At 34.2% G+C, this 18,175-nt stretch overlaps 3 protein-coding genes and 2 long non-coding RNA genes across 7 annotated transcripts in view; 1 reads left to right on the forward strand and 4 right to left on the reverse strand.

The window, feature by feature from the left end:
• The window catches only part of LOC146332307 (butyrophilin-like protein 2), a 107,631-nt gene that overhangs the window by 57,382 nt on the left and 32,074 nt on the right, over positions 1-18,175 (reverse strand). Inside the window, exon 1 of one of the 3 annotated variants that reach the window (XM_084741249.1) lies at positions 2,454-2,826. The exons of 1 other annotated variant lie outside the window; for it this stretch is intronic. In XM_084741249.1, the coding sequence (XP_084597375.1) occupies positions 2,454-2,670 (217 nt within the window). In that variant the 5' untranslated portion in view covers positions 2,671-2,826. Of the gene's footprint in view, positions 1-2,453; positions 2,827-18,175 lie in introns of those variants that run through there. One more of the 3 variants, XM_084741240.1, reaches the window with a different exon arrangement.
• Positions 1-18,175, reverse strand: part of LOC146332309 (uncharacterized) — a 57,936-nt gene that overhangs the window by 20,161 nt on the left and 19,600 nt on the right. The window lies entirely within an intron of this gene.
• On the reverse strand, positions 5,722-6,095 carry LOC146332310 (uncharacterized). The gene is made up of 2 exons (XR_014772227.1): positions 5,969-6,095; positions 5,722-5,919 (listed from the first exon to the last, which is right to left on the reverse strand). It is a non-coding gene; the product is annotated as an uncharacterized LOC146332310 (long non-coding RNA).
• On the forward strand, positions 5,807-6,144 carry LOC146332311 (uncharacterized). Its single transcript, XR_014772223.1, has 2 exons — positions 5,807-5,933; positions 5,982-6,144. It is a non-coding gene; the product is annotated as an uncharacterized LOC146332311 (long non-coding RNA).
• LOC146332312 (butyrophilin-like protein 2) lies at positions 6,422-17,050 on the reverse strand. Its single transcript, XM_084741360.1, has 6 exons — positions 16,338-17,050; positions 15,582-15,599; positions 10,662-10,934; positions 8,701-8,976; positions 6,691-6,759; positions 6,422-6,555 (listed from the first exon to the last, which is right to left on the reverse strand). The coding sequence occupies exons 1-6, from the start codon at positions 16,621-16,623 to the stop codon at positions 6,473-6,475; spliced, it is 1,005 nt and encodes a 334-aa protein (XP_084597486.1). The 5' UTR covers positions 16,624-17,050; the 3' UTR covers positions 6,422-6,472.

Raw genomic sequence — 18,175 nt, forward strand, 5'->3', positions numbered from 1 at the left:
ACGGCTCCAAAGTATTTCAGAAGTGCCCCTGAACAGACACCCAATTTAAAACTCTGATACATGCATGCATCATTTTCAGAATTAAAACATATAATTTTGCCCAATTTATCAAATATTCAGAGTTATATGTATAACAAGCATTTTATTAAATAGGCTATCACAACATCAGTGTTTCGAAGTAATTTGTCATTTGTCATTATAGTAAGATAACTTTCCTAAATAGTGTAGCCTAATAGTTTAAGGGTTTTTTTTTCTTGCTAAGTCTGCTGTTTACATCAGAATTGTCCGGTTTTAGCGTAGCATAAAATGCAAATGGATAAAAAAACAACCACAATTCGTGATACACTGAGAATAGGAGACAAATCAACAATACACCTCTTCCAATTAATGGCTAATTAATCTTATGCTGAACACGGTCCAAAAGATTCAATAAGCCACGTGGCTAACAAACGTAAACAGACGATTCCCCTACTAATTAATGTTATCTTGTTTCAGGATACATGCATAATACCTTCCAGTATCCAATGACACATCTACTTACCTTTATCTTTTGCTCGTTTCTCCTCCTCTTCTTTTCTCTTTTTCCTAAACTGAGCACCTGATGACTTTGACCTTTTCTTGTCCATCTTGCATCAGTGTTCATTTTGCACTCCAGTATCAACACCCATCCCTCAACCCAAGAATCACACAGCGTAAACTAATAGACGTCACGTCACCTACACCTTAGTGTGCAGATTTGGCTTGTATAGGTTTTTTTCTGCGATTTCGCACAACCCAGGAAAAAATAATTGTGACATTATGGGCATGGATTGATAATATTACGAATTAAATGTGCTTTATTTGGAAGCTATTACTGACGCGATTTATATGGCCAACTTATGGTATGGTTACACTATTAGATGCCTGCCTACAGCCGAGGCTGGATCAGGGAGAAGGCCTGAATCCCCCACCCCCCCTTCCCCTTCGACAGGTTGTGTGTCAGACTTCAGCACAGCTGCAACAGCAGCAGGTGCACTGAAGGTGCTCACTGCTCACTTCTCACATATGGGTGATAGAATTTAGAAAACACATCGGTGGAAATTATAAGTTTGTATCATGATGACTGGTGATTTTGTGTTTGTTTGTTTCTGTTCTGTTTTATTTTGCGAGCTGGTTATTAGTTGCTGCTCCAGCCAGCCTGGCTACTTACAGTAGACTATACTAAGCAGAGTTACCAGATAAGAAATATTTCTCTCGCCTAAATATATGGGTGATCTTTGGTGTAGAATTTAACCCCCCCCCCTCACTCTTGAGCAAGTACTAGTCGGCCCTGTGTTACAGGTAGCACTGAATGCGCCTGCGTTAAATTTTTAACAGTCGTGATGGAAGGTGTTAATTCTGAAACCCACAGAAAAATGGATGTCCAATACAGCCTAAATGGCTAAATCTAATTTATTGAAAACAATACTTTGTGGATGATTTGCCTCCTTTACGGTGTATGGTACTGTCAATGCACCCGCCTTCCCTCTCTTCTTCCACAGATTGTGCGTTAGATGCCTCTCCCGGCCACTCCAGCAGAGAGCCGGCCGCCCCTCCCTCTCCTGTGCGGCAAGCAGCAGGCGCACCCTGACTCCCCGCAATAGCTTCCAAATAAAGCACATTTAATTCGTAGTATTATCAATCCAAGCCCATAATGTCACAATTATTTTTTCCTGGGTTGTGCGAAATCGCAGAAAAAAACCTATACAAACCAAATCTGCACACTAAGGTGTAGGTGACGTGACGTCTATTAGTTTACGTTGCGTGATTCTTGGGTTGAGGGATGGGTGTTGATACTGGAGTGCAAAATGAACAATTACAACAATGCAATTGCTGACCGGATTTCATACGATGACATTATTGATGACTTTGCATCAAGGATGGCAAGAAAGGTCCTGATTTAGATGACAATTGTTTCATAGCACTGTGTGTTGTGCGAAGTGCAATCATGTTACTTGTGCAATTTAGGAATGTTGTATTTTAATTTTATCTGCCTTCTATACTGTAATAATTGTTATATTTATGTCTTATTTTGACTTCTGTGTGTGCTTGTTTTTCTATTTATAGCCTATCCTTAATATGTTTTATGTCTGCATCTGTGTGGGCGGTGGTAGGGGACGGAGTCATGCCGGGGGGGTGGGGGGGGCACAGGGGGTGTTCGCCCAGGGCACCAAATAACCAAACAGGCTAGGACCGCCCCTGAACGCACACCTTCAGTTTAAGTCAAATTCACATTATGATAAATACCAAATGAACCAGGAGGACTCTGTATGTGGAGGATCAGCTGCTGTTATAGAATAATCTGGATTAATACATAGATATGTTTATTTTACAAATTAAGATAATTTGATGACTTCTATTATGAATATGAGAGACGTTTTCTATTTATCACTGACAGATTAACGCTACGTAACTGTAAAGAGAACATTTCTTACCGTTTGCTTGTCCGAGTCCAGTCAGCAGACACAAACACAGGAACAGATTCTCCAAAAACGTTAATTTAAGTCTTATTTCCATCATGTTATCATGAACTTTAGTCCGACTAACGGCTGTGGCTGTCAGTTGACTGTAACGCTGCTCCAGGGTTGCCAGGTCTCGTGTCAGTTTGGTAGATGCAGATTTGAATAAAATGATTTCATTTAAAAATTGCATGTCTGTTTATAGATATTACTGATTGAATTTGCATGAAAAATAAGTCCACCCAACAAGTAGACGCGATTGTCATACCGCTACAACATTTTAAAAATGGGAGAATTCTGCGGGAAAAACGCACACCTGGCAACCCCACGCTGCTCCTGACATACGTCATTTCCGAGAAATCACGTGACCGATGAGGTCTGGGAGAATCTATTACTAACGATAGAAAAAAATAAAATGAAGATTTAAATAAATATTTTGCTAAGCTTACAGGGGTTATTAGTCTTAACATTTTTTAATATGTACATTTTTACCTGTATTGATAATAACAATATAAAACAAACATCCAGGAAATTCAGCTGAGTTATTACATGAGATAAAATAAATGTGTTTTCTGTAATGGTGATACTGAAACAACAGAACATCTTTTTATTTCATGCTGTCATACACAGTTGTTCTGGAAACAATTCATGGAATGGTTCAGAAGGAAAACCACAACAAAGCCTGTTATAGATTATATTAGTGTTTTAGTAGTGTTACAGGTTTTTTTTTTTATGTTATTACGTTATTAGCCATGTCTCTTGAATACATATAATATCTGGTTTCTGGTGAAGACCATCAATAAATCCTTTAACTTCCTGTCCATTTGCTGTCAAATTCCCTGCATTCCACTGAAGGACAATCATTAGGTCTTATCCCCAGTGACCGCAGGTTTCCCAAGTTCAATTTTGATTTATTTTGTGCTGCTCAGTTGATTGCACTTTAAAAGTTTTTACATCACTCTTGTTTAGGTTGCAAATTGAACTATGATTGGGCCAAAACATGTGATTTCACTGAGCCTGCTTGTTGGAGAAATAAAGATTTTTCTGCTAATGTTGCTGAGTTGTCTTTTCCACCGGTGGTCTGTTGTTTTTTTAAGTTATTTGGCAGCTACAAATTCTGTTTACCAAAATTTCCTGCCATCTATATTCATCTGTTTAAACTGTTACATTTAAATGTTGTAAATATTTATAATTATGTTTTGGATGCTTAAAGACTTAAAGACTTGTTTCGAGGCAAACAAACTCAATCTAATATACAACCATCCTCCAAGAAAGTTGTTGTGTAAAATGTGAATAAACTTATTCAGTTGACCAAAGTACAAAAACAAGATATTTAATCTTCAAACTGATTAACTTTGTTTTTATAAATATGGACTTATTCTGAATTTGATGCAACATGTTTCAAAAAAATTTCTAACAGGATCATGTTTGTCTCTGTGATACATCAGATTTTCTTTTAACACTCAGTGTTTGTGAACTGAGACACTGATTGTTGAAGTTTTAAAGGTAAATTCTTTCTCGTTCTTTCTTGATATTCGTCTTCAGCTGCTCAACAGTCCACAGTCTCTGTTGTTGTATTTTGTGCTTCATAATGCACCACACATTTTCAATGGGAGACAGGTCTGGACTGCAGGCAGGTCAGTCTAAAACCTGAACTCTTTTACTACGAAGACGATTATTCATGATGAAGATAATTATTTAGATGATTTTTTAACTGACAAGGCATGAAATGTGAACGTGTGTTACATATCACGTATTGATTACACTCAGGGAACATATTTTCAATACAGTTGAATGAAGTGGTTCTAAGCTTCACAAAGCTTTGTTTACCCGTCAGGACAAACTGATCTGGAAGCAGCAGTGAACATATATAGTGACTGGGTCAAACCAAATAACACACAAGGGGAAAACAAGATGGACGCCAACAACAACTAATACAAAGCAACAGCTAACTTAAGTCTGATCCCCCCTCTGAATGTGCAGCACATGGTTTGGTCTGATGAGCTGACTGTCAGATTTAACAGGCTCCACCCCTCAGACACACCTTTTGCTCAACCAGGAAGTGAACTGCCCCCAACAACCACAGTAAGTCAAAGACACAGAAACATGTGGTTAATATAACAGGAAAGAGTTTGTTTAACCCCACAGTGTGAGAATGTGTTCACTCCATGTTATCAAGATTTATACCAACAAACTGTGGAGTGAATTGTTTGGTTGTTTTGACTGCAGGTGAAATGAACCTGTGCAGGTGAGTGTGAATGAATGTGTGTCTGTTAGCGGCTGTTAGCATGACTGTTAGCATCTGATCCTCTAGAAATCTTTATTTAAAAAACAACTGTTACAAAACAAGGATAGTCTTAAAATCCAGCCAATAAAGTAAAATCATTTTTATTTCTTTTATCAAAGTTTGAACACAGAAACATAAAAACACAGTGACAATGAAAAGTTTTAAATGTTTTATTCAAGCTCATAAAAGTATAAAAATGATTCAGCGCTGCCTGAAATGACAAGATACAAGAATACAATCAGTTAACAACATAAACACACATGAAGCTTTAATCTCACAGGAAACAAGAGGAAACACTCAGTGTCCAGATTATTAGGTTCACTGAACATTAAACCTTCATGAAGGGAGGATTCACTGGTTTAGTTTTAACTCAGTTTACCTTAAGAAATAAACAAGACAGGCGTTTCCCAAATAATCTGAAAATATAAACACAATTAAAAATCAAGTCACATTATATTTGACTTCAGCTGCAGAATAATGACATTATTCTCCAGTGTAACAGCTGTCTTTGGTTCAGTGAAGTCTGATGTTTTTGTATTTATTCAATCATCCACTGATCATCTACAATGATCATTTAATACGTCACAATGTGAACTTCAAAACATTCAACGTGTCTGAAATACAGATAAAACTGAGTTTATGTTTTTCTCTGGAGGTAAACAAATCAACAACAGGCTTCAAATCTGCACTTCAGATGTACTTTGATTGAAAAAGTCCCTCATTATGAAAACTTTGTCCTCTGAATTGATGACAAATTAACTTTTAAAACACACAAAGACAATTTAAGGCACAAACTAAAGATGCAACTTCCTGTACAGTAACAGCTCCTATTTTTTTTTTTCTAGTAAAAATGAAAGTAGTTCAAACATAAAAACCGCTCACAACAAGGTCTGTGGATTATCTTTAAAAAAAAAAACAAAAACAGGTCATTTCTTCCATTTCTGGAAAGATTCGCTGTTCTTTTTTTTTTTAAATGCTTTTTTTTTTTTGCCTGTCTGAGCTGAGTGTCATTTAGTCCCACTGTACTGCAGAGAAGTCAGACATCTCTTTGGCTGATATCTTCAAAACTCTGCTACTCACATCAAAACTATCTTGATGGATAAATAAAACTACAGGCCAGAGCAGAAATATGTATTTTTGATTTTTTTGGGGGGACTGTCCCTTTAAAGGTTTAAAGGACACTTTTTGATTTTTTTGGGGGGACTGTCCCTTTAAAGGTTTAAAGGACACTTCAACATGTGGACAGGATTATCTATTCAGTTAAATGTCCTCAACAACAGACCAGGGGACAGTTTTATTTTGACCTGACATCAGAATGAATCTACATTTACAGAAGATTAAAAATAAGATGCATAAATAAATCAGAATTAAAAATAAAAATATAAAAATAAAATCAGCACAGAACAGAGAGCAAGAAGTCGTCGTCGTCCTCAACAACATTGATGAGCAAGATTGTTGTCGTGGTGACGGGACAGTTTCCATATGAAAGCAGGATGAGCTTCATGCATATTAATCACTGAAACAACCTTCATTTTCAGCATCACAACTGTCTGCCTCAACACAACCATAATCCAAACCTCAACCTGAAACTAAGTTTAACTTTAACCTTAAAACCAGGTTTAACACTGAAACTGACTGAAATAAGTGAAGAGCAGAAAAAAATCCAGCAGAGTTTAAAACTCAGATTGACTTTTAAAAGATTTAACTTCTACACTGCACTTGTATCATGGTTCCTGTTCAGCTCGACTGATTCAGGAGAGTTTTCTTCTCGTTTTCTCTCCGTCTGTGAATCTGCAGGAAAGAAAACAGTTTTATTCAAGAAAATTCCAAAATGACTTGATCCTAATGAGAAAATAAAACATCTGTCAAGACTCTAAACATGAGAAATATAAAGAATGTGTTTTTTGTTAAATTATTTTAACTTACCTTTCTTGCAACGGTTGCAGAAGCTACACCACAACCAACAGAACCTCCTCTTGAAGCCTCCCCAAGCACCTGCAGCACCGACAAAGAATCCAGTGGAGAACCCAGAAACAGAGAAGATAAAGTTAGTGTCAGAGTGAGAATGTAAGTGCAGATGATAAACAGCAGATTGGAGCTCACAGTCCACACAAAGAACAACTAAAGGTGTTGATGTTCCTGCAGATTCAAACCCCACTGGGATGAATCTCAGCAGGAACAGTGATGTCAGCTTGGATCTTATGTCCAGTTTCCTCCTGCTTGTCTTCACAGCTCAGAGGTTGGTTTTGGTTTTGCTCACAGTAGTGAGGAGGGTGATGTTGTAGCATGGTCCTGTTTCTGAGACGTGCTGCTCATCAGTATGAAGACTGTTTGAATCACTGTCCTGCCACCTCCACTTCAGCCTGTTTACATGTGACTGTTGTTAAACTGCTGCTGTGTCTGACATCTGCAAATGTGTGTGACAATCTGTCTACAGCCGAGGTTCTCTACACACTGAGCCCAGGACACCATGGACTCTGGATTACGTCTTAGAAACACGTCTTTACTTTATCACAGTTTCAGGAATTTCTCAATCTGTCATCAATACAGTCCATCTGTCTGTCCATCCTTTCATCTTAACATGCAGCTCAGATAACTTTGATTCACTGAGCTGGAAAACTACAAATCTGATGGACTTTACATGAGTATTTACATTTAACCCTACTTTATACTTCTTCTGGTATTTTTTTTTTACTTTTTACTCTCCTACATTTATCAGACGTATAAAGTAACTAATTACTTTGATATTACAACAAAACATGAGTAACTGATACTTCTGTACTTTTACTCAAGTGGACTTTTACTTGTACTTCTTTTTTTACACATTTACATATCTAATGAATATTTAGAGATTCTTCTTCAACATTATATAATTATTCTTTTTTAACCATCAAGTGGATCTTTATCTTATTTTGGAAACTGTTTAAGAGTTTGATCATTTATTTTGTTGTGAAACAACAGTTTTGGTCATTATTTCTGAATTTGAATTCTTCCTTCATCATAAAATTCAAATAAATTCTCTCATCAGTTTCTGTTGGTTTAACAGTCAGAATTACTACAATTATAAAAAGATAATTAATGTTGGAAACTTGAAGCTTCGACTGAATGAGAACTGAGACACAGAAGTTTTTAATCTGTTCATTTCAAAACTGCATTTAAAGTAAATGATGAAGTTGATAAAAGTAAAGAGTTTTCTACTGACTTTCCACATTGAGAACATGTGTTTGTTTGTGTGTCTCCTGTTTGTGTCTCAGTCTCACAGTCGGCCTGTGACAGTGTCTTTATGTTGTTTCTTATGTGATTCATGTGGAACTTTGCTGCTGCACTTTCTCATTGGGATCAATAAAGTTCTCTATCTAATCTATACAACTACAGATAATCAAACCTTCAGAGAGCCTCGCTGGATTTTGGTGGAACATGTGGAACAATAATTCTTCACTTTCACAACATTTTTTCTTTTCACTTGTGGAACAGAAATGTCTCTGATTCTAATGACTTCAGTCTCTAAATCGTCCTCGTCTTCATGTTTTCATTAAAGCACCGATGATTAATTGATTAGTTGCCAACTATTAAATTAATCAATAAAGTACTTTGATAAGAGTTTCCAAAATATTGTTAGTGGCAGCATGAACCTTTTTTTTGTTAATGAAAAAAAGAGGAACAGAGAGAAACAGAAAATAACATGTAGGATGAGAACTAGACAATAATTTCTATTAAACTAAAATAATATTAAAATGTGACACAAAATATGAAACATCAGGTTTTTAAAGGCGTACAGTCATTGTGTCATCAGGTTTTAACTGTCGATGATAAACATATTAAAGACATATGATCAACTTGTACAGATGTTTTCATCACAGTTTACTTTTTCAATCTGAACACAAACTGACTCAGATAATAAATAATTAAAATTTTGATGATTAGAAAGAATCTCACCAGGGATGAACACGTAGATCTCAGCTTTAGTCTGATCTTTGATTTCCTCCTGTGTGACGACACAGCGATAGTTTCCTGTCTTGGTCACAGTAGTTTGGAGGATGATGTCGTAGTAGCCTCCTCTCTCTATGACCTGTGGTTCTTCAGCAGGAAGGATGTTTCCAGAACTGTCCTGCCACTCAACTTTAGGTTTTGGAGAAGTTCCTTGAACAACACACCACAGCCGAGCCTCGTCATCTGTTTTATGCATCATGGCAGTCAGCTCTGAAACTTTACCTGTGAACATAATAGAAACTGTAACTTATAAAGAACATTTACATGATAAGACACATAATACTTGGATTTTTTGTTCATCCTTCATCTGCTTGTAAATGAGGATTAAAAAAACAGGAATAAAAGTGATGATTCTTGCATCGATGTAATTTTGTTCTTGTTGTTTTGGAACATTTTTGTTCATTTTTATTTATTTTTTGGTTCAGTGTGTTTGTGACAGTTTTGTTTTGCTGACATTAAACATTGCTACTATTTATTGTTTCATGTGTGTCACTTCACTGTTTTTAATCTTAATATTTGGTTTATATTTCATTTATTAGTTTTATTGATACAGTGTGATTTTAAACTGACGTCTTTTTTATTCTTCTTGTTTTTGTGTGACTCCAGGAAGACTAGCGACACTTTGTGGAAACTAATGAGGATCTAAATGAAAAATAGAGGAACAGAAAGAATTTAACACAACAATTTTTGTTGTCTTGAAATGATTTCACATAAAATTTGTCTGACATGTCAACAATAATTTCTATTATATAAAACTAATATAACAAGGTATTATAAAATCTGAATCATAAACTCATAAAAGCTCCTGAACCTCTTGTGTCACAAAACATATGATCAACTTATATAAACATCATAACAGCAACACAGTGCGACTATATTACTTTAGAGTGACAGAGAAAACTGTTCAGATCTTAGAAACATATTTCAAATAATATTTTAAGATTATTTTCTAACAGAACAAATTATTCTAAACTCACAACGTCCATCTCAAGCAGCGGAAAGAAGCTTTGTATTTTTAACTATGTAGATTAGATTTTTTTTTAACTATAATTGAACACATTTTATACATGAAAATCTCAACACTTTTATTAAAATGATTTTGTATTGTTTGCATTTTAACTTTTGAGTTTCTTTTTTGATCTTCATATAATCCTCTGCAGGTTTCTGTCCATCCTCACACACACTTTTATATTTCCTACATGTCTTTTCTTTTTCTATTTGTCCATGTGAAACAAACAAACAACTAAATAAATATTCATGTCAATATTTGTATATCTGTAATACAGTGGTATTAATTCCAAGTTTAAAGTGTCCAGTAAAAACTCCAGTTCAAATCCTTTATGTGCCTCCATGGTATCAGATTATTTCCAGGAACTATCTCTGTATATATTTAGAGTTAAAGTCTGCTCCTAGTTTTTACTTTCACTTCAGTTTCTAGTTCAGTTCAATAAAATGATAAAATCCTGACTGACTAAAATCTTCTCTCCATGTCTGAGTGTTGTTTGGGCTCCTCTGATTGGTCGACTCTGCTGTTGCTGTGCTTTAAAGTACTTTGATAAGGGTTTCCAAAATATTGTTAGTGGCAGCATGAACCTTCTTTTATTTTTTAAAAAAAGGAAAAAAAATGGAGAACATAGAGAAACAGAAATTACCATGTAGGATGAGAACTAGACAATAATTTCTATTAAACTAATATAATTTAAAAATGTGACACAAATTATGAAACATCAGGTTTTTAAAGGCGTACAGTCATTGTGTCATCAGGTTTTAACTGTCGGTGATAAACACATTAAACACATATGATCAACTTGTACAGATGTTTTCATCACAGTTTACTTTTTCAATCTGAACACAAACTGACTCAGAAAATAAATAATTAAAATTTTGATGACTAGAAAGAATCTCACCAGGGATGAACACGTAGGTCTCAGCATAAATCTGATGGCCGATTTCCTCCTGTGTGACGACACAGTGATAGTTTCCTGTCTTGGTCACAAAAGTTTGGAGGATGATGTCGTAGTAGCCTTCTCTCTCTATGACCCATTTTTCAGCAGGAAGGATTTTTCCAGAACTGTCCTGCCACTCAACTTTAGGTTTTGGAGAAGCTCCTCGAACAAAACACTCCAGCAGAGCCCCGTCATCTGTTCTAAATGTCGTGACAAACAGCTCTGAAACTTCACCTGTGAACATAATAGAAACTGTAACTTATAAAGAACATTTACATGATTAGACACATAATACTTGGATTTTTTGTTCATCCTTCATTTGCTTGTAAATGAGGATTAAAAAAACAGGAATAAAAGTGATGATTCTTGCATCGATGTAATTTTGTTCTTGTTGTTTTTGAACCTTTTTGTTAATTTTTATTTACTTTTTGGTTCAGTGTGTTTGTGACAGTTTTGTTTTGCTGACATTAAACATTGCTACTATTTATTGTTTCATGTGTCACTTCACTGTTTTTAATCTTAATATTTGGTTTATATTGCATTTATTAGTTTTATTGATACAGTGTGATTTTAAACTGATGTCTTTTTTATTCTTCTTGTTTTTGTGTGACTCCAGGAAGACTAGCGACACTTTGTGGAAACTAATGAGGATCTAAACGAAAAATAGAGGAACAGAAAGAATTTAACACAACAATTTTCGTTGTCTTGAAATGATTTCACATAAAATTTGTTGTCTGACATGTCAACAATAATTTCTATTATATAAAACTAATATAACAAGGTATTATAAAATCTGAATCATAAACTCATAAAAGCTCCTGAACCTCTTGTGTCACAAAACATATGATCAACTTATATAAACATCATAACAGCAACACAGTGTGACTTTATTACTTTAGAGTGACAGAGAAAACTGTTCAGATCTTAGAAAACATATTTCAAATAATATTTTAAGATTATTTTCTAACAGAACAAATTATTCTAAACTCACAACGTCCATCTCAAGCAGTGGAAAGAAGCTTTGTATTTTTAACTATGTAGATTAGATTTTTTTTAACTATAATTGAACACATTTTATACATGAAAATCTCAACACTTTTATTAAAATGAGTTTGTATTGTTTGCATTTTAACTTTTGAGTCTTTTTTGATCTTCATATAATCCTTTTCAGGTTTCTGTCCATCCTCACACACACTTTTATATTTCCTACATGTCTTTTCTTTTTCTATTTGTCCATGTGAAACAAACAAACAACTAAATAAATATTCATGTCAATATTTGTATATCTGTAATACAGTGGTATTAATTCCAAGTTTAAACTGTCCAGTAAAAACTCCAGTTCAAATCCTTTATGTGCCTCCATGGTATCAGATTATTTCCAGGAACTATCTCTGTATATATTTAGAGTTAAAGTCTGCTCCTAGTTTTTACTTTCACTTCAGTTTCTAGTTCAGTTCAATAAAATGATAAAATCCTGACTGACTAAAATCTTCTCTCCATGTCTGAGTGTTGTTTGGGCTCCTCTGATTGGTCGACTCTGCTGTTGCTGTGCTTTCTGTCTCCAGGGCTGCAGACCTGTTGGGAGGTTCATCAGCAGCATGGACACACCTGGACACCTCTGTGTCGTGTCTTTGCTTTCCTTTTCTTTGTTTTTACAGCAAAACATCCAGCGGCACATTTTCACTCATCCACTCCCGACACTACTGACTTTCCACATTGAGAACATGTGTTTGTTTGTGTGTCTCCTGTTTGTGTCTCAGTCTCACAGTCGGCCTGTGACAGTGTCTTTATGTTGTTTCTTATGTGATTCATGTGGAACTTTGCTGCTGCACTTTCTCATTGGGATCAATAAAGTTCTCTATCTAATCTATACAACTACAGATAATCAAACCTTCAGAGAGCCTCGCTGGATTTTGGTGGAACATGTGGAACAATAATTCTTCACTTTCACAACATTTTTTCTTTTCACTTGTGGAACAGAAATGTCTCTGATTCTAATGACTTCAGTCTCTAAATCGTCCTCGTCTTCATGTTTTCAATAAAGCACCGATGATTAATTGATTAGTTGCCAACTATTAAATTAATCAATAAAGTACTTTGATAAGAGTTTCCAAAATATTGTTAGTGGCAGCATGAACCTTTTTTTTATTTTTTAAAAAAAGGAAAAAAATGGAGAACATAGAGAAACAGAAATTAACATGTAGGATGATAAATAGACAATAATTTCTATTAAACTAAAATAATATAAAAATGTGACACAAAATCTGAAACATCAGGTTTTTAAAGGCGTACAGTCATTGTGTCATCAGGTTTTAACTGTCAGTGATAAACATATTAAAGACATATGATCAACTTGTACAGATGTTTTCATCACAGTTTACTTTTTCAATCTGAACACAAACTGACTCAGATAATAAATAATTAAAATTTTGATGATTAGAAAGAATCTCACCAGGGATGAACACGTAGGTCTCAGCTTTAATCTGATGGTCGATTCCCTTCTGTTTGGCGACACAGCGATAGTTTCCTGTCTTGGTCACAGTAGTTTGGAGGATGATGTCGTAGATGTCTCCTCTCTTTGTGACCTGTGGTTCTTTAGCAGGAAGGATGTTTCCAGAACTGTCCTGCCACTCTAGTTCAGGTTTTGGAAAAACTCCTCGAACAAAACACTCCAGCCGAGCCCCGTCATCTGTTCTAAATGTCGTGACAAACAGCTCTGAAACTTTACCTGTGAACATAATAGAAACTGTAACTTATAAAGAACATTTACATGATTAGACACATAATACTTGGATTTTTTGTTCATCCTTCATTTGCTTGTGAATGAGGATAAAAAAAACAGGAATAAAAGTGATGATTCTTGCATCGATATAATTTTGTTCTTGTTGTTTTGGAACATTTTTGTTCATTTTTATTTATTTTTTGGTTCAGTGTGTTTGTGACAGTTTTGTTTTTGCTGACATTAAACATTGCTACTATTTATTGTTTCATGTGTCACTTCACTATTTTTTAATCTTAATATTTGGTTTATATTGAATTTATTAGTTTTATTGATACAGTGTGATTTTAAGCTGATGTCTTTTTTATTCTTCTTGTTTTTGTGTGACTCCAGGAAGACTAGCGACACTTTGTGGAAACTAATGAGGATCTAAACGAAAAATAGAGGAACAGAAAGAATTTAACACAACAATTTTTGTTGTCTTGAAATGATTTCACATAAAATTTGTCTGACATGTCAACAATAATTTCTATTATATAAAACTAATATAACAAGGTATTATAAAATCTGAATCATAAACTCATAAAAGCTCCTGAACCTCTTGTGTCACAAAACATATGATCAACTTATATAAACATCATAACAGCAACACAGTGTGACTATATTACTTTAGAGTGACAGAGAAAACTGTTAAGATCTTAGAAAACATATTTCAAATAATATTTTATGATTATTTTCTAACAGAACAAATTATTCTAAACTCACAACGTCCATCTCAAGCAGTGGAAAGAAGCTTTGTATTTTTAACTATGTAGATTAGATTTTTTTTAACTATAATTGAACACATTTTATACATGAAAATCTCAACACTTTTATTAAAATGATTTTGTATTGTTTGCATTTTAACTTTTGAGTCTTTTTTGATCTTCATATAATCCTTTTCAGGTTTCTGTCCATCCTCACACACACTTTTATATTTCCTACATGTCATTTCTTTTTCTATTTGTCCATGTGAAACAAACAAACAACTAAATAAACATTCATATCAATATTTGTATATCTGTAATACAGTGGTATTAATTCCAAGTTTAAATTGTCCAGTAAAAACTCCAGTTCAAATCCTTTATGTGCCTCCATGGTATCAGATTATTTCCAGGAACTATCTCTGTATATATTTAGAGTTAAAGTCTGATCCTAGTTTTTACTTTCACTTCAGTTTCTAGTTCAGTTCAATAAAATCCTAAAATCCTGACTGACTAAAATCTTCTCTCCATGTCTGAGTGTTGTTTGGGCTCCTCTGATTGGTCGACTCTGCTGTTGCTGTGCTTTCTGTCTCCAGGGCTGCAGACCTGTTGGGAGGTTCATCAGCAGCATGGACACACCTGGACACCTCTGTGTCGTGTCTTTGCTTTCCTTTTCTTTGTTTTTACAGCAAAACATCCAGCGGCACATTTTCACTCATCCACTCCCGACACTACTGACTTTCCACATTGAGAACATGTGTTTGTTTGTGTGTCTCCTGTTTGTGTCTCAGTCTCACAGTCGGCCTGTGACAGTGTCTTTATGTTGTTTCTTATGTGATTCATGTGGAACTTTGCTGCTGCACTTTCTCATTGGGATCAATAAAGTTCTCTATCTAATCTATACAACTACAGATAATCAAACCTTCAGAGAGCCTCGCTGGATTTTGGTGGAACATGTGGAACAATAATTCTTCACTTTCACAACATTTTTTCTTTTCACTTGTGGAACAGAAATGTCTCTGATTCTAATGACTTCAGTCTCTAAATCGTCCTCGTCTTCATGTTTTCATTAAAGCTGTGATAATTAATTGATCGAACTATAAAATTAATCTCTAACTACACTGATGACTAATTAATTGGTTTGAGCCTTTTTTTTTTTTTGAGAAAAAATGTCAAAAATTCCTGCTTCTTCTTCTTCTTTCAGCTTCTTAAATATAAATATTTTCTGGTTTCTTCTCTCCTCTCTGACAGTAAACAGAATATTTTTGGGTTCGGGACAAAACAAGATATTAGAGGACGTTGTCTTGGACTTTAGGAAACACTGATCAACATTTTTCACCATTTTCTGACATTTTATAGACTGAACAATGAATTGATCAAGAAAATAATCAACAACAATAAGATGAGGAATAATCTCACCTTCAGGTAGCTTTGGATCTGTGAACACAGAGTAAACAAACAAAAAGTGACACATCAGTTATAAAGAACAATTACAGGATTATAAATTTAACATTTTAATGTTTCTGTTCATTTTCTTCTCTGCCTGTAAATGAGGATTAAAGTGTGTTTAAGAGAAACATGAGGAACAGAAAGAAACAGAAAATAACATGAGGGATAAGTAAAACAATCTTTTCTATAAAACTAAATTATTAAAATGTTCAGATTTTAAAAGTGTGTGCAGTCATTGTGTTATCAGGTTTTAACTGAGTCTCAGTGATAAACTCATATTAGACACATATGATCAGTCTCATGCTGCCAGAACAGAAAACTGATCATATCATTTGTTAAAAATTAATTTATAAATATTTAGTGAATAATCAGATTTTACCAGAAACTCAATAGATTAATGTTGTGTTTTTAACTGATGAGTGAAACAAATCTGTCACTTACTTTAATATTTTATCTGCATTTGTTTGGTGGTTGGTGATAATTTTGGTCTCTTGATCAGATTGAACAGAAACATTAATGTGGTTTATTTAATCCTGTGAATTTGACTGTTGATGATGAACCAGTGTCACATTTTTATAAATTAAATTTTTCACTCATTTTGAAACATTTTCGACATGACGTGTCTTCATCAGTTTTCTTTGAGCTGATTCACTTTGTGTTCAGTCTGAACACATTAAATGTTTTTAAATTATTTAAAGATTAAATCACAAATATGAAGAATCTCACCAGGGATTTTCACAGAGATCTCTTCAGAAACCTGATGGCAGATTTCCTCCTGAGTGACGACACAGTGATATTTGTCTGTCTTTGTAACAGTCGTTTCGAGGATGATGTAGTATTTGCCTTCTCCCTCTATGACGTGTAGTTCTTCAGCAGGAAGGATTTTTCCAGAACTGTCCTGCCACTTTACTTTAGGTTTTGGAGAAGCTCCTTGAACAACACACTGCAGCAGCATCCCATCATCTGTTTTAAATGTCTTGACAGTCAGCTTTAAAGCTCCACCTGTGAACATAATAGAAACTGTAACTTATAAAGAACATTTACATGATTAGACACATAATACTTGGATTTTTTGTTCATCCTTCATCTGCTTGTAAATGAGGATTAAAAAAACAGGAATAAAAGTGATGATTCTTGCATAGATGTAATTTTGTTCTTGTTGTTTTGGAACCTTTTTGTTAATTTTTATTTATTTTTTGGTTCAGTGTGTTTGTGACAGTTTTGTTTGTTATTGTTCTTTGATTGATTAACTGTCACCTGTGAACACAGAGAACAAACAGGGACATTTCACATGTTATATTGTGATGTTTTTCCTTCATCACATCTCTTGTATGTGGATTACAGCATGTTTAAGAGAAAAACAGGAACAGAGAGAAACAGAAAAGTACATGTCTCAATCAAATGTTGTAATGTGACTGAGGTTTGGACAAATCTTCTAAATATGGAGGAAGAAACATCGTCTTTAAAATAAATCATGAAATGTTTTGTTTGTTGTAATAAATAATGTGCCATAAAATATGAAACACAGAGTCTTCAGTGGTGTGTAACTCCTTCAGTTAGAAGCTTGTGACAGATTTCATCAGTGTACTTTATTTTTTACAACAGATTAAGTGATAATTATAAATCAATGAGGGTAAAACTGAGTGAAACAAACACAAACACACAACAACACAACATATAAAAACACATTTGTATAAAGTTGCTTTAACTCATTCAACTCCTGATTCAGATGCTTTTATATTTATTTTATGTTGGTTGTTATTCATTTATTTTTCTGCCTGTTTTACTCACTTTATGTATTTTTATTTGAAATACTTGCTTTTCTAACTGAAACTTTGTTTTAATATTCTGCACTTTGTAACTTTTGAAAAGATGCAATAAATAAAGTTACTATTATTACTAAAATTCAACGGCACCTCAAACTACAGCCTCCAAAATGACCATAAACTTTTCTCTTAAATAGTTTTAACCAAAGTGAACATTATAACTTGATGACAGTAGGATTTATTACAGAGCTGTTGACAGGTGAACCTCATTAACTGGTAACTGAGTGGATGTAGTTTGTAATGTGGTTTTCTACACGTCAAAGAATCATTAAAGATAAAATACACACTGATCAATATACTGCATTGATTTTAGTGCAGGTAACTCATTTTTTAGGTGGAACTGAACAATATATCAATATTATACTGATATTATGATTTGAGATATCTTTATATCTTGACGTGTCAGAAGTTTTGTCTTTTCCTGGTTTTAAAGGCTGAATTACAGTTAACAGATTTAATTGTCTAAACTTACCAGACTGTTCAAGCTCTTCTATTATCTGTGTTAAACCTTTATATCCACATTACTGATGATTATTGATCAAATATTCTCATTGTGTTAATATTTCATGAAAACACCAATAATCATCCTGATAATATCAATGAAGGTATTTGTTCAAATATATTGTGTTGTTTGTTTTTGTCTGTATCACTCAGCCCTAATACATCATATTCTATATGATCATCATGTTTGTAGAATTTATGGGATGTTATTTTAGAGAAATGTGTATATCAAGATAT

Source organism: Lutjanus erythropterus, chromosome 2, assembly GCF_056507025.1.
Source record: "Lutjanus erythropterus isolate fLutEry1 chromosome 2, fLutEry1.hap2, whole genome shotgun sequence".
NCBI lineage: Eukaryota > Metazoa > Chordata > Actinopteri > Lutjaniformes > Lutjanidae > Lutjanus > Lutjanus erythropterus.

Excerpts from the sequence above, each read along its gene's own strand:
- LOC146332312 (XM_084741360.1), bottom strand. The coding sequence starts at position 16,623 with ATGTTCACAGGTGGAGCTTTAAAGCTGACTGTCAAGACATTTAAAACA. Across the intron at positions 8,977-10,661 it reads GACCTACGTGTTCATCCCTG|GTAAAGTTTCAGAGCTGACT; the intron begins GTGAGATTCTTT and ends TTATGTTCACAG. Across the intron at positions 6,556-6,690 it reads CTGCAACCGTTGCAAGAAAG|ATTCACAGACGGAGAGAAAA; the intron begins GTAAGTTAAAAT and ends TCTTTCCTGCAG.